The 16,949-nt window shown below is 40.4% G+C and overlaps 1 protein-coding gene across 7 annotated transcripts in view; it reads right to left on the bottom strand.

Moving 5' to 3' along the window:
- The window catches only part of LOC143024895 (osteoclast-stimulating factor 1-like), a 169,077-nt gene that overhangs the window by 67,916 nt on the left and 84,212 nt on the right, over positions 1 to 16,949 (bottom strand). Inside the window, exon 1 of one of the 7 annotated variants that reach the window (XM_076184295.1) lies at positions 8,462 to 8,500. The exons of the other annotated variants lie outside the window; for them this stretch is intronic. Within the exon in view, the coding sequence (XP_076040410.1) occupies positions 8,462 to 8,485 (24 nt within the window). The 5' untranslated portion in view covers positions 8,486 to 8,500. Of the gene's footprint in view, positions 1 to 8,461; positions 8,501 to 16,949 lie in introns of those variants that run through there. 7 annotated transcript variants of the gene reach the window in all.

The raw sequence follows: 16,949 nt of genomic DNA, 5'->3' as shown, positions 1-16,949 counted from the left end.
ATCAAGTTTTTCAGGAATGAGCGTCATAGTTTTTTTGTTCATAGTTACTGGTCCCCTTTCATCATTTAGGATGTTTTGGTTTTGAAAGGGTATCATAGGCACAACCCTACTCTTTGTTGCCAGCTTTTGATTAATTACAGGTTTATATGATGAATCCAGTTAGTATCCACCAGGGTTATATTGCACTTTTCCTTTTCTTGGCGCGATGCATCTTTGGCGACAGACAATCTTTATCTGCCATTCTAAGCTGTTTTATGGCATCACTGGTTGTTGTCCCTCTTGCTGATGGCATATATGCAAGTTCATAACCAAAGATGTGGTTCATAACTGCAACTTGAGCACAGAATTGAACTCTAGCTGCTGATGCAAACTTCCTCTTTGAACTCAAAGCCCAGATCTTTGCATGGAAGCTTTTATTTTGGTTTTGTGTCCTTCCCTTGAGGCATTTCTCTAAAAGGTCTGTAGAGGTGAGGTCTTGATATACTGCCAGGATGGATTTCCGCTTCTCAGTGGGAATCTTCGCCAGGAACAGCTTCTTGACTCTGTGAGACTCGGGTTCCTCTTGCCTGGCTAGTGCTCTCTGGAAAAAAAAACACCACGAGTCTTCTCCCTTAGGACAGTAAGAATGCAATGGCTTTTCATCTGTGCTGACAGAATGCAGGTAGGAGGCCATGATAGTTTTACGCATTGTCTGAACGTCAGTATTCACACAATCACGTATTGCCTTCCCATAATACTGTGTCAACTGTCACAGGATCTGTCAACATATTAGCTCGTATGCTATTATTTATCATACAAAAGCATAAATATTGTGCAAAATACACAGCTTCTTTTGTTAGCAAATATATGTAACAACAGAAAACGTAATATGCAGTACACAGCGCACACGACCCAGCCACAGTAGGGTGGGGGGTACTGTATTATATATATTTTTTAGATAGTAAAAATCAAGATACAGCTTCCATACTCAGCCACGAGATAGCTTATGAGCAACACTTTTAGAGGAAATATTTTCAGATTTTTTTTTTTTTTTTTTTCGTGATTTTCTGATGGACGATCTCCTTAAGGGAGAGAGACTGGAGGAAGTGGATAGTTTTAGATACCTAGGTGCAAATGTGGCATGAATGGGAAAAGTGGAGGTGGAGGTAGATTGTAGATTGAGAAAACCGAGTAAATGCCTTGGTGGATTAAAAAGTATAATGAGAAATAGACATTTGGGAATGGATGCTAAGAGGAGATTGTATGAAGGAGTGATTGTACCAACAGCACTGTATGGGGCAGAACAGGGAATATAAGAGAGGAAGAGAGGAGTTTGAATGTCTGAGATGAGGTGTCTGAGAAGTATGATAGGGGTTACTAGGCTGGATAGAGTGAGAAATGAGGAGGTGAGGAGAATGGGAGTGGAAAGGGAGTTGGGAGATAGGGTGGATGAAGGAGTATTGGGATGGTTTGGGCACATGGAAAGAATGAGTGAAGAAAGATTAGTAAAAGAGGTGTGGAAAGCAAATGTGGAAGAAGTGAACATGAGGGGGTGACCTAGGATGAGATGGATGGATGGGGTAAAAGGGGCTTTGGGGAAGAGGGGAATGTCTGTTAAGGAAGGATGGGAGAGGACTGAAGATAGGGGTGAATGAAGAATTGTTGTATATGGATGATGTTGTGATGCATGAGATAGAATGGGTGGGGGATGGGGGCTGAGGGAGTATGTGTGAGAAAAATTTGATGCAGCCTGAAGGGATTTCTCCCGTCTTCTCCTTTCTTGCATGAGGGGACAGAGAGGGGGGTCGTCAATTTAATGAAGTGACCTTGCTGTGGATGTGCTGTGTCTTGTGACACTGCTTCTGACCCAGGGCAGTGGACAGGATACAGGGATGACCCGTCATCCTAGAGGTACCAAGATAAGAGGGAGGGAAGAGGGTAGAGGGGGGTGGAATGTGATAGGGATGGAATGGGTGGAAGTGGTTTTTATGCCTTTGTTTTTTGGCTATCTCCCTTATAAGGGGGAAAAAGCCTTTGATATATGTATGCATGTAAGTCTAGGTGTGCATTTATTTTTTATGTTTGAGTTGTGTTGTTTGACATGGATGTATCATATATTACACCAAGAATTTTCGGTGTGTGTGAATGTGGTATTAGAGTGTTCTTGATATTGAGATGAGGTATGTATTTGTGTTCTTTTATCCAGTTGGTGAGAAGTGTTGCTGTAGATTTGGCTGGGGCTATTTTGAGTCTGTTTGTAATGATCCATGTGTTGAGTGTATCAAGGTATGGCTGTATTATTTCTGCAGCTTTGTCTGTGTTACAATGTGTAATGTGATTGTTATGTCATCTGTGTAGGAAAAGATTTGTATTTCTGAGGTGTCTGGTGCTGCAGTGTCTTCGTCGTGGGACCACCCCCAACCTCAAGAGTTAGGAACCAAACTGCAGCAAACATCCCCAGGCACCGGCTCTACGCAGGTGGCATCTATCCCCAGGAGGGGCTTCAGTCCCATGGGTGGGTACCATAATCCTTTCACAACATGGCTTCCAGGTAGCTGGCAATGGCCACCAGACATGCCCAGATTTTACTCACGAAAAAAATATTGTGCTGTTGCCTATGGTTAATGAATGTAGGGCAGTGTAAGGAGAGATACTTAATGTCCTTTGTGTGATTTTGTGGCCAGGACTAGTGTGGTCTTAAGAACTGGTAGGTGTCCTGAACACAAACAAATGTGATTATTGCTTCTCTTGAGAGGGATTTTTCTGTGAGTGATATCAGGTGGGGTTTGGTGGCAAATTGAGTTTGGTGCTTTGTCTTGAAGAGCTTGCTTAATGATCTGGGTGTTAATATGCGTTTGTGTGGATGTATTGCATATACAGCTGATAAGTGTTGGATGTATTTGAGTTGTAAGCTCCTATTACTTTTCTCTCTCTCTTTTTTTTTTTTTTCATATTCAGCTGGTTGTGCTTGTCCAATGTAATGAGATGGGTGAGTGGGATTTAGGGTTCTAGGAGAGGGCCATGTACACATCATTTTCATATGATATTCTGCGTGGGGAATTTTGCAGGTGTTTTAATGAGGTGGGTTCAGTGCATCCTGTTATCATTCTCAAAGCTTTATTTTGTACAGTCTGCAAAGTACCTGCTTGCTGATTGTTGGGTACCAAGTTTCCTTCTCTTGTTTGAAGCCCATGCTTGCATTGAATTTTAATAGGTTATGTTCTTGCTTATTTTTGCCCATCAGATATTTGATGTGTGGGCTGTTGGTCACATGAGTATCAAAACCATGGGGAGTTCTGCTTTGGTCTTTGAACTCACCATATATTCCCATGAGACTGCTATGGAGTAATTGTTAATAGATTCCAGATGCAGGAATTTTGGGTAGTCCAACTCTGGGTCCACTTCATCTTGGTATGCAGCAAGTTGGTTAGCAGGTCTGTTCAGGGATCTAGGTTTAGTTATTGACTGTGGTGTTTGGATCTGCTGATAATGCTAACTCTTTGTGTAGAGGATGGGTAGTTACTCGGGTGTTACCATTGTAGATTGTTCTTGAGTTTGTGGGCATACCTCTTCACTTCACTCACTGGGAGATGTTCCGGGGTGGGGTAGGAATACAAAAGAGATACTTTGGTTTTAGAAGGGCTGTTACTTCCTATTTGTTATTGTTGTTTTGTTACTATTGTGATTGGGAGATAGGGTTGATGAAAGAATATTAGGATGGTTTGGACACATGGAAAGAATGAGTGAAGAAAGACTAGTGAAAGAGGTATGGAAGGCAGATGTGGAGGGAGTGAACATGAGGGGACGTCCTAGGATGAGGTGGATGGATGGGGTGAAGGGGGCTTTGGGGAAGAGGGGAATGTCTGTTGAGGAAGGAAGGGAGAGGACGGAAGACAGAGGTGAGTGGAGAATGGTTGTATATGGATGATGTTGTGATTGCATGAGGAGGATTGGGCAGGGGGGTGGGGGGTGAGGTAGTATGTGTGAGCAAATTTTGACGCAGCCCGAAGGGATTTCTCCCCATCCTCTCCTTATATGCAAGGGGGGACGGAGAGGGGGGGTCGCCGATTAAATGAAGCGGCCTTGCTGTGGATGTGCTGTGTCTTGCGACACTGCTTCTGACCCAGGGCGGTGGGCAAGGTGCAGGGATGGCCCGTTATCCAGGAGGTGCTCAGATGAGAGGGAGGGTGGGAGGGGTGTGGAGTGTATTTAGGGATGAAATGGGTGGGAGTGTTTTTATGCCTTTCCCTTTTTGGCTACCTCCCTTGAAAGGGGGAAAAAGCCTTGGTATATGTATGTATGTATGTGATTGTTCTTACCACATTATAAATAACCACAATGAGGGCAGCTTCCAGTCCACTTATGTTAGGGGAGTTATGTTCACAGCACCTTTATTAGTCCCCTTTCCCATGTGGGGTGACTAGAGCATATCCTAATCAGGGCTGCTTAGTCATGTAGGCTGCTACTAAGCTGTGCTACTCCCCATCCTCACACAGGATAAACACTGGGCCTAAACAGCCTGCCATGTTGGTTGTGACTAAGGACTTCCAGAGATCTTCAACTGCCCTCATTATCACCAAAGAGCTTATGAGAGATGGTGACTAAATATATTATCAGTCTCATTCACTGCCTCACTCTTGGCATCTCCCAACTGAGAGCAGGACCTGACAAGCACCATTTAGAGATGGTGGGGCAGTTGTTGGTCCTCCTTTTCCAGGTTTCCAGTCCCCAAGTCTTTATCTGTGATTCTACTATTCTATTCTTTGTAAGACGAGATGAAGAAATGCAGGAATGAAATTCATGACAGATACCAGATGCCTTGGGGGAGTTTATCCTTCACTCCCTGCTATTGGCAGCTACCTGGGAGCCATAAATTTTCTGTAAGAGAGGACAGAGACAACAAATTGATTGAATGGGTGATATGTTATTTTCGTTATCTGTGTTTGGATTGTAATTATTTCAGCTATGTTGACTATAAGTGTTTTCTTTTTCTTTTCTTTTTCTTTTTTGCTGGAAAAGGGAATACTGTTGTCTTCCCCAACTGTTATGTATTTAGTGAATGAGAGTAATGTAGAATATGGTGTTAGTTTAGTTTCATAGCTTGTGAGATGTGTATGTTGTGATTATGAAGGAACTGAACCAGAAAAGGGAATACTGTTGCTCTTTGAATTCTTTCTAATTTCTTAATATTCTTTTTTTGTGCTGGTGTCTATAATGTTGCAGTGTACTCCAATCTTGGTCTTATCAGTGACTAATATTTTTTTACCATTACTTCATCCAAGTAATTAAAAGCCACCTTTATTGATCTTAGTAAATTGTAGGTTTCTCCGATTATTTTGTTTATATGCTTCTCCGGTGACATGTCTTTCTTGATAATTACTCCTAAGTCCTTTTCAGAGCTAACTTTTTTCACTTCCTTGTACCAATTTCATATTGTCCTGATATTCTTTTTTTACTTTTTCCAAACTCTACTATACATTTCTTGATGTAAAACTTCACTTCCCACTTTTGGCTCCATTCCCAGACTTTGTCCAAGTCTCTCTGAAGTGATTCAGTCTTTGTACTTACTTTCTTTAGTAGTTTTGCATCATCTACAAAGAAGTTCATATAACATTCTACACCTTCATCTATGTCATTTATATATATAGCAAACATTATTGGAGATAATACTGAACCTTGTGGGACTCCACTTATCATTTCTTCTCAGGTCAAGTTTTTATCTCTAAGTACCACCCTCATTTTTCTCCCGTGCAAGAAATCTTTCATCCATTTCAATAACTTTCCTTCTACACCTCCTGTTGTTTCAAGTTTTCTTAATAGCTGAGGAGCACCATTTAGAGATGGTGGGGCAGTTGTTGGTCCTCCTTTTCCAGGTTTCCAGTCCCCAAGTCTTTATCTGTGATTCTACTATTCTATTCTTTGTAAGACGAGATGAAGAACTGCAGGAATGAAATTCATGACAGATACCAGATGCCTTGGGGAAGTTTAACCTTCATTCCTTGCTATTGGCAGCTACCTGGGAGCCATAAATTTTCTGCAAGAGAGGACAGAGGCAACAAATTGATTGAGTGGGTGATATGTTATTTTCGTTACCTGTGTTTGGATTGTAATTATTTCAGCTGTGTTGACTATTAGTGTTTGTTTAGTTTTTGTTTTGCTGGAAAAGGGAATACTGTTGTACATAAATGGTATTAGTCCACTTCTGTGCTGAATGTTGTCTTCCCCAACTGCTATGTATTCAGTGAATGAGGGTAATGTAGAATATGGTGTTAGTTTAGTTTCATAACTTGTGAGATGTGTATGTTGTGTTTATGAAGGAACTGACGCAGCTGTGTTTGTGACACCACTGATATTTATTTGTAACATGTTTGGAGTGCATTTTTGTGCTGGAATGTTTTTAGGCAAGTATGTATTGATGTGCAGTGGCTGTAGCTCCAATTCTTTGTGTATTGGTTGAGGTGGGAGTGGAATTCAACAAATTATCAGCACTGTAGGAGCACTGTAGGAGCAGAAACATGGAACATAAGAGAGGAAGAGAGGAGTTTAAATGTATTTACCTAGTTGTACATGGAAAGGGGAGCTATGCTCATAGTGACCCATTTTTGTATCTATCAGCATCTAGTTTGTTCTTAAATTCTTGTATGGTTTTTGCACACACTATTGTTTCATCCAATTTGTTCCATACATCCACCACTCTGTGTGGAAAACTTTTTTTTCAGATCTCTTCTATAACTATCCTTTTAGTTTCTTTTCATGTCCTCTTGTTTTTCTTTAATCCCACTTTAATAAGTCTTTTCTGTCAAGGATTTCCATGCCTTTCATGATTCTGTAAATGGACAGTAGATCTCCTCTTTGTTCCAGTGTTGGTAGTTCCAGTTTAGACAATCTTAGTTCATATGTCAATTTTGAAAGTGTTGGTGCCATCTTTGTCATTGCTCTTTGAATTCTTTATAATTTCTTAATATTCTTTTTTGTGCTGAGTGTCCATAATGTTGCAGTGTACTCCAATCTTGGTCTTATCAGTGACTAATATTTTTTACCATTATTTCATCTAAGTAATTAAAAGCCACCTTTATTGATCTTAATAAATTGTAGGTTTCTTCGATTATTTTGTTAATATTCTTGTCTGGTGACATGTCATTGTTGATAATTACTCCTAAGTCCTTTTCAGAGCTAACTTTTTTCACTTCCTTTGTACCAATTTTATATTGTCCTGATATTCTTTTTTTACTTTTTCCAAACTCTGCTATACATTTCTTGATGTAAAAGTTCACTTCCCACTTTTGGCTCCATTCCCAGACTTTGTCCAAGTCTCTCTGCAGTGATTCACAGTCTTTGTCTGTACTTACTTTCTTTAGTAGTTTTGTGGCATCTGCAAAGAAGTTCATATAATATTCTACACCTTCATCCATGTCATTTATATATATAGCAAACATTATTGGAGATAATACTGAACCTTGTGGGACTCCACTTATCATTTCTTCCCAGGTCAAGTTTTTATCTCTAAGTACCACCCTCATTTTTCTCCCGTGCAAGAAATCTTCCATCCATTTCAATAACTTTCCTTCTACACCTCCTGTTGTTTCAAGTTTTCTTAATAGCTTTTTGTGTGGTACTTTATCAAATGCCTTTTGTAAATCCAGGAATGCACAATCTGCCCATGTATCCTTTTCTTGCATTATATCTATCAACCTTGAATAAAAACATATCAAGTTTGTGGCACATGATCTTCCTTATCTAAAGCCAAATTGTTTTGGATTCAGTATATTGTTTTCTTCCAGATGTTTAGTCCATCTACTTTAGAGAAGTATGATAGGAGTTACTAGGCTGGACAGAATGAGAAATGAGGAGGTGAGGAGGAGAACGGAGGTGGAAAGAGAGTTGGGAGACAGGGTTGATGAAAAAGTATTGGGATGGTTTGGACACATGGAAAGAATAAGTGAAGAAAGATTAGTAAAAGAGGTGTGGAAGGCAGAGGTAGAAGGAGTTAACATGAGGGGGTGACCAAGGATGAGATGGATGGATGGGGTAAAAGGGGCATTGGGAAAGGGGAATGTCAGTTGAGGAAGGATGGGAGAAGACAAAAGATAGGGGTGAATGGAGAATGGTTGTGTATGGATGATGCTGTGATGTATATGAATGGGTGGGGGATGGGGGTATGTGTGAAAAATAAATTGATGCAGCTTGAAGGGATTTCTCCCTGTCTTCTCCATTTCTGCATGAGGGGCCAGGAAGGGAGCTTGTGGATTTATTGAAGTGGCCCTGTTGTGGATGTGCTGTGTTTTGTGACACTGCTTCTGATCAAGGGAAGTGAATGAGATGCAGGGATGACCCATCATCCAGCAGGAGCCAAGATAAGAATGTGGGGGGGGGGGGGGATGGGAGTGGAGTACGTGGGGATGGAATGGATGGGAGTGGATTTTATTCCTTTGTTTTTTGTCTACCTCCCTTGTAAGGAGGAAAAAACCTTTGGTATATGTACCTTTATTGGTAGATTCCTATGCATTTTGAATTTCAGTTGGTTACTCTGCTTTAAGAGAGTGGCCTAGAATGGAAGTCATCAATATCGTCTTTCAAAGTAAACTGAATTGACATTTCCATGTCACTGACCAATTTCTAAAGTTCCTGGAAGTTCATCACATGAGAATTACAAAGGATTACAAAGGCGGAGCATGCCGACAGGAGACCTTTTGATCCATATCTAGGTCGGATGCAAAAAAAAAAAAAAAAATCATATTAATAATAAATAAAAACTATAATAATGTAAATAACAAATAAAATACATAAATAAATGCATAGGTATAGTTAAAATAATAAACAAACAGGTAAATAGTAAATGATAATAAATTGACATATAACTAATAATAAATGAAAATCACAGACAAATTATAAAACAAAAAAAAATAATATAACATAAATTATAATCATTACAGCATCTTACTTAGGTATTTATCTAAATGATTCTTAAAGCTTTGAACTGAACTACATTGCACTACCTGTGCAGGAAGTTTATTCCATTCATTAACTACACGGTTGGCAAAGTTGTTTCTACCTACTTCCAAATTGAATCTATTTCCGGACAGTTTGAGACCATTGTTTCTTGTCTGATTCTCATTCAATGTGAAAATTTTGTCACTTTTGATGTTGTCAATTCCTTTTTAAATCTTAAAGACCTGTATCAAGTCACCTCTGAGTCCACGCTTTTTTAGGGAAAACAGATTCATGTGCTTAAGTCGATTTTCGTATGATTTATTTTTGATATTTGGAATCAGTTTTGTGGCTCGCCGTTGTACTTTTTCCAGTCTGTCAATGTCTTTAATGAGATTCGGTGACTATACGGAAACAGCATATTCCAAATGTGGACGAACTAACGATTTATATAGCTTGTTAATGAGTGATGGACTTTTGAAATCAAAAGATCGCACAATCAGTCCCAGAATCTTATTTGCTTTCTCAGAGGCTGAAATACACTGCTTGGATGATTTGAGGTCGTTACTGATAATTACGCCGAGATCTTTTTCACTATCCACTTTTGTTAACGAATTTCCAAATAACTTGTAATCGTACTTACTGTTATTTTTACCTATGTGCATTACCTTGCATTTACTTGTGTTAAATTTCATTAGCCACTTTTCAGACCATTGCTGTAATTTATCTAAATCTTCTTGAATATCTAATTGGTTTGAGTGATCATTTGCCACTCCGCACAGTTTTGTATCATCAGCAAATTTGGAAACAGTAGATTTTAGTCCATGGTCTATATCATTTATATATACTATGAATAGAAGTGGCCCAAGAACGGAACCCTGAGGAACTCCACTTGCAACACTTTTCCATCCAGAAGTTTTTCCATTTAAAACAACTCTCTGTTATCGACCTTTCAACCAATTACTAGTCCAACCTAATAGGCTACCACTTATTCCATGCAAAGCTAATTTAGTAAGTAGTCTTTCGTGTGGGACGGTATCAAAAGCTTTTGCAAAGTCTAGATATATTAAATCTATATTGTTTCTTTTGTCATAATTCGAGATAACTGTGTTGTAGAATTCGAGTAAGTTAGTCACGCAAGAACGTTTCCGTCTGAAACCATGCTGGCTATCATTTATCAAACGGTTACTTTCTAAATGATGTTCGATAGCATCTCTGATGATAGTTTCCATTATTTTTCCTACGATTGAAGTCAAACTTATAGTTATTTGGTTTCTTTTTGTCACCTTTTTTGAATATGGGAGTAACGTTAGCTAGCTTCCATTCTCTTGGGACATCTCCGGATATGATGGATTTCTTGAAAATAATTTCTAATGGAACAACAATCTCATTTTTCATTTCCTTTAAGAATGTCTACTAGGGTGGTTCTATAAAATGAAAGTTTGATTTTCAATTCCTCCAGGGCGTCAATCGATTTCTTTCAATCCAAAACCGATACAAAAAAAAAAAAAAAAAAGGTTTTGAAATCAAATGATATTTAGAGGTCGCGCACTGAACTTCAAACATTTATTTATCGTGCTTCAGTAAAACTGAACTGAACGACCAGTAATGCTCAAACAAATGGCACCAAAGCCTATCAAACGATGAATTATTTCCTCCCAATGAGTTGGGATTTACAAATCCCAACACCTAAATTTCAGCCTTCAATCTTTCTTCAAGGCATCTGCTTTGGTCAGAGCGGGGAAAGATTTCCGGTGTGTTTCAACCACTTGAAGGACGTAGTGTTTCTGTTCTTCGTTTCTTGTGAGCGATGCATTGAATTCAGACATGAGTGCCACTCCTCGCTCTGCCAAGTCGTTAACCACCTTCAGAGATCCAACAAGGCATCGAGAATGGTGGTACTCTTCGTCTCCTGCCCACTCCCCAGGATCTTTCCCGAGGAAATCCTCTGACAGCTGGAGGCACTTGAAGAATGTCATTGTGGCTGAGATGACAAAATCCATGAGGTCCTTTGAGCTGACAGAGAGTGGCAGAAGCCACTTTGGAGGGTCATTCGGGGTTACCCTTTGAAGATTCGTCACCATTTTCTTCTTCTCTGCCACTGTGACTCAGTCATCAAACAAAGCAAGGGTGACAAGCACTTCCGACATGTACCACAAGTGGTGATTGAATGTGGTCAAAGCTGCCTTGCCAATGGCTTTGATGGGGAATACCTCCAGGGCTTGAAGGAAGTCCAGATTGTTCTTCGGAGCAAAGACAGTGGAGGGGGCCTCGAACCAGTACTTCACATCAATTTTTGTGATAAAGATGGCCACTTCCTCCAGGTGGTTCCATGTCGCTTTGCTCCGTAACGGCCATCAATAAGGTCCAGGTCAATCTTCGATGGGGTGTTTTGAAGAGAACCATCTTGAGTGTGTAGATGGTGTGAGCCACCCATCTCACCCGATGGATTGCTCCGGGCTGCTTGAATCGGATTCCTCCCGGGGGATGATCACCAAGAAAAATGATGGTCAGCTGGAGGAGTTCCTTGTAATCATCCCTTGGCTGTTGCTGCTGGAGCTGAGTCTAGCAGAACAAGATTACTTCCTCCTTCCATCCTTTGACAAGAGGTGTCAACTTCTCATTTTGAACGCTCGTCATGAATGAATTCTGGCAAATTTGGGGCCAGTAGTCACGGAACTTGTCAAAGATGTCAGTGCTAAGAGAGGCGGAAGTTTCGAACATTCCGAACACCTTTTCCAAGGCAATTTCAGCCACATGATGCCGGCAGGCGAGATGAAGGAGATGCCGGCCAATTTCCTTCTCGAGGATGACAAAGACCCCCTCCTTTGTGGCCCGTATTAGAGGCCGATGTGTCGAAGCACAGCCCACTGACTCAGTCTCTCACTCCCCATTCATCCACTATCTCGAGAATCGCCGTTGCCATCACCGAAGCAGTCCCTGAACAAAGTTTCGGAATGGCAAGAAGCTTGACAACGTTGTCACCATACACAAAGATAGGGAGTCGGTCAACGGTTTCCTTGCCGGGAAGGGAGAAGTCCTCCATGATCTTTCCATCCCAGTGGAGAACTAGCGGGACTTATGGGTTGAAGGCCTCCTTCATTTCAGCAGCCAGGGCAGCTCGGCACTTCATTCAAGCCCACCGGATCCCACTGGGGCTGATGATGAGTTCCTCGATATCTCCTTCGCGGCGGCTGGAGGAGCAAATACTTTAACTTTGCTGCTTGACCTCTTATACCGATTGTAAAATTATTATACCTACGACGTTTTCTCGTCAAATGGAACAAGTTAACACCCTGGAGGAAGAAATTCGGTTACTTTGAAATTTTGCCTATATACGATGGAAGCACCCTAATGACTACGAGGATTTTGTCCACTTAACACAACTAAGTTATGGAATTCAGAAGAATGCCAATACATCCAAGAAGAGTTTCTATTTATATACCAAAAAGGTTGCCAGCCAAGGCATGCACCCACTCCCACCCATTCCATTCCCGCCCACCTCCCATTGCTTCCTTCTCATCAGAACTCCTCACAGATGAAGGGTCATCCCTGTCTCCCACTCACTCCCCAGGTCAGAAGCATTGCAGCAAGGGTGAGTACATCCACAGCAGTATGAAACTGAAATTCCTTAAGTTTATCATCAAATAGTGCAAGAGAAAGGGAGCCAAAATAATGTACACCCATCATCAACAGAGTGAACCAGCCATTAGGATTATGCTACCAACCAGCAATGCCACCATGACTGTGAGATCAAGGAAATTGGCAAACCAGCATGACAAAATGATGAAAAAGACATCAATACTGGTGACTACAAGATCTATATAAAGGATATAGCAAGTCTTACATCAGTGAAATGTCATGAACACTGTAATGATGTTCAAAACAATACTATCACTAATGCATTGTATTACACCAGGATAACACCAACCACCTAATGGCTGGGCTCATTATATATGAAACCAACAGGTTAAGGAGGATGTGTCTAGAAGCAGCAGTTATTTGAGGATCAAATACTATAGAATACAATGAAAAACTTCCTGTAGTGAAAAAAAAGTTTCGTATGGCCATCTATTTTGCCCTGGCCATGTGATCTTTTACAATTCTTCCCCCATCCCTATATGCCCTGTTCCCAACTCTCCTGAGACTTTTATATTTCTAGTTTGTATTCTTTGTCTTTGTACTTGAAAAAGCTCCTCCAATGAATAAATCAATTCAATAAATTGTTAACTCAAGTTTTAATAAGTGGAAAACCCTAAGTCCCATAGTGGCTGGCAATGGTCCATGGAATCTCCCACAGACCTCCCTGGGTAGAAATTCTGGACAACTGTCTGTGTTGTATCAGTATGGGACTTTTTTTTTTTTGCACCAAATAAAAGTTTTAGAAAGAGGAGAGCAGTCATCAGTTGTCAGTTCCCTATGTGTGAAAAAGTGTAAGAAATACAAATGAAGTTAATGGAAATATCTTGGGCCCAGTCTGGAGACCAAGTATCAGTCCCTTAGGGCTACAACTCCTGGTGGAGGTGAGGGAGTTGATAGATTTTGAAATAGGGCAATTTCACTGTCCATCTTGCAGAAACATCACATGCAAATTCTCATCATCAGTCCCATTAAATGAGTAAAATGTTGTACATTCAATAAAGGCTGCCCTCAAATGATGTTTACTCTACCACAACTGTTACCAGTTGCCATCTACAAACACTTGCTATGGATTGTTAGCACATGCACTGTTGCATGACATGGGTTTTGAATTCACTTCTATGGGGGTGTGTAACTGCCTTATACTGCATAAAAAAGGTAATAATTTCAGCTTCTGTTCAGTTAAATATACATAACTGTTAACTATACATTACATTTTTTGTCACTGAAATTAATTTTCTACTCCCAACAGCATATCTACAGCTAGAGCCAACCAAAGTTGGTTTACCCATAACTTCATCATATGGCATGGAGCATATCTATCTATCTTTGGTATATAAATAAAGATAGGCTCCAGGCTATGTAATGAAGTGGTAGGGGTAAACCAGCATTGGTTGTTGGGCCCTACTGTGGAGGTGTTGTAACCCAGGTAGTGGGTGGGGGATAAAAATGACCCTTCATCCACAAGGAGTTAAGATATAAGGGACAACAAATGGGTCATTGATAGATGGGTGAAAGATGGGTATGTGCTTTGGCTTGGCCACCCCTCCTTAAGGTAGAGTTACACTAGTCAATGGAATGCTTAAGTCCAACCTTTGCACACGTCCATCCTATGACAAGTGGTTTGATGCAAGTCCAACCTTATCGTTTAGAGATATTCCCGCCATTCCCACCAATCATGTAAAAGGAACTACACCATGCCCTGCCCTCTATCCAGAATGAGGAACTCTCATTGGCAGAGCCTACATTACATCACTTTCTCAATCATTCTACTCCATATAACTTTGAACTTGTTATCTCTCAAAAAATGCATATTTGATGATCTTTGCACATCTCTTAACACACACTAAAAAAGACTTCATGGTGGCATATGTTACCCCCAAGACAAGAGCTTGGGATGAAACAATATAAAAAAAAAAAATAGAGACAAATATTGGACAAAGTAGTAACATAGTCCTTATTGGAGATTTTAATTGTGGTGAGGTCAACTGGGAGGATTGGGAAGCAAGTGGCAAAGCAGATTCCTGGGGAAATACCCAACTGATTATAGCAATGGAGAACACAATGACCCAGTGGGTAAAGGAAGTGACCTGGATAACAGGAGAACTCTCACAAAATTAATTTGTTACTAACTAAATAGCCAGACATCATCAGCTCATTGAACTACCTTTGCCCAATAGGATGTGACCAAGTTACATCTGAATTTCAGCTGGAGAATGAAGAAATAGAGCCAAGGAATGAATCACAAAGGCAAGGGAGACTCAATTTTAGGAAAGCAGATTACTTAGAGTTGAAAGAATTCTTTGAAGAACTCGGAGGAATTCATGAATACCACAGGAATAAGGAGGAAATGTGAAATTTTTCTTGACATTTAAAACCTAGGAGTGAACAAATGTGTCCCAAAAATTAGAGAATCAAAGAAGTAAAAACAGGACTGGTTTAACAAAAAGTGTGAGATTGCAAAAAAGGCCAGGAATATGGCTTGGGGAAACTGGAGAGAGAAAAGCAATAAAACAAAAGAAGCTTACAAACAAGCTAGGAATGACTACACTAGAATTCGCAGGAAGAAAATTTTTGAAAAAGGTGTAGCAGAAAAATGCAAAGATGAACCAAAACTGTTTTACAGGTTCATAAATGGTAAATTGAGAGACAGGGAAAAAATCACCAAGTTAATAGTAGAGCTTTGACGAGGCCTAAGCTTGGGCAGAAATAACAAATGAAGGTTTTCCAATCGGCCTTCACAAAACAGCGCAACTTTTTGGAGAAAACCAGGTTTAGCAGATATAAGTGTAGAAGTGAGGGAAGTGCTCAATCTCCTGGGATCATTGGATATGACAAAAGCTTCAGGACTTGATGGGATCTCAAACTGGATACTTAAAGAATGTAGGGAACAACCAGCGGACAAGATCCAGTCTCATTACACGTTCATTAAAACAAGGCATTGTGCCACTTGATTGGAAAAGGGCAAACATGGTGCCAATTCACAAAGTGGAAACAAGGAAACACCACTACATTATAGGCCAGTACCACTAACCAGCACAATAGTGAAATTATGTGAAAGGATTGTGAAAGATTGATAGACCAAGTAGCTTGAAAAGATGAACATTCTGACAGATAGTTTGGCTTCAGATCAAGCTTTTACTTGAGAGTGATTGATGTGCTGCAAGAGAGATAGAGGTGGGTGGACTGTGTGTACCTTGATCTAGAGAAGGCATTTGATAAAGTATCTCACAGTAGACATTTGTTGAAATTGGAGCAAGTTAGAGGACTGAGATCCAAACTACTAGAATGGATTAAAGACTTTTTGAAGGAAAGATACATGAGGATGGTAACAAAGGACAAGATGTCAAGCTGGAGAGCAGTAATAACTGGAGTTCCACAAGGTTCAGTGTTTGCACCAATAGTGTTTCTTGTCTGTGTTAATGACATGGTGGAAGGAACAACAAGCTATGCCAACATGTTTGCAGATGATGCAAAAATCAGGAGAAGGGTTAAAAATGAGGACAGTAGAATACTGCAAAAAGATCTATATACTATTTTTGCATGGAACCAAGAATGGGAAATGATGTTCAATACCAAAATATGCAAGGTACTGGGAATGAGCAATTGTGTCAAAAGGCCATCCTTAGATTATTTCTTGTGAAGTGAACCCATTACAAGAGCAAAAAAGGAGAAAGACTTGGGGATGTTGATAAAAGACAACCTGACAGACATATCAGCAGGATTGTGGGAGTGACATATGGACTACTGCAGATGATTAAAATGGCATTCCATTATATGGATGAAATACATACATACATACATACATATACTAAAGGCTTTTTCCCCCTTACACAGGGGGTAGCCAAAAAGAAAAAGGCATAGAAATCACTCCCACCCATTTCATTTCCCATATATTCCACTCCCCTCCACCCTCCCTCCTATCTTGGCACCTCCTGGATGACGGGTCATCCTTCATCCTGTCCACTGCCCTGGGTCAGAAGCAGTGTTGCAAGACACAGCACATCCACTTCAAGGCCGCTTCATAAATTCGGCAACCCCCCCCCCCTCTCCGTCCCCTCATGCAGGAAAGGAGAAGACGGGATGATATGAAAAAACTAATTAAAACCCTGATACATCTAGGACTGGAACATGTGTCAGCAGTGTGATCCCCACACAAAGTGAAGAATATAAGCAAGGCTGAAAAAATACAAAGGACAGCAACCAAACTGGTCCCCAGCCAGACAAACCATATCAGGAAAGATTAAAAGTACTGGGTCTACCAGCTTTGAAAGATCAAAGAGAAGGAGGTGACAAGATGTGTTCAGGTGACTAAAGGGAATAGAGTGCATTGATAGATCTGATTAAAGATGGGAAGGCTTAAAGAGGTCATGGAAGTAAATTAAGAAAGACCACACGTCAAA

The sequence above is a fragment of the Oratosquilla oratoria genome, chromosome 4 (assembly GCF_046742065.1).
Source record: "Oratosquilla oratoria isolate Oo_2021 chromosome 4, ASM4674206v1, whole genome shotgun sequence".
NCBI lineage: Eukaryota > Metazoa > Arthropoda > Malacostraca > Stomatopoda > Squillidae > Oratosquilla > Oratosquilla oratoria.
The sequence above is the reverse complement of the archived record's forward strand: the minus strand, read 5'-3'. Positions and strand labels throughout refer to the sequence as shown.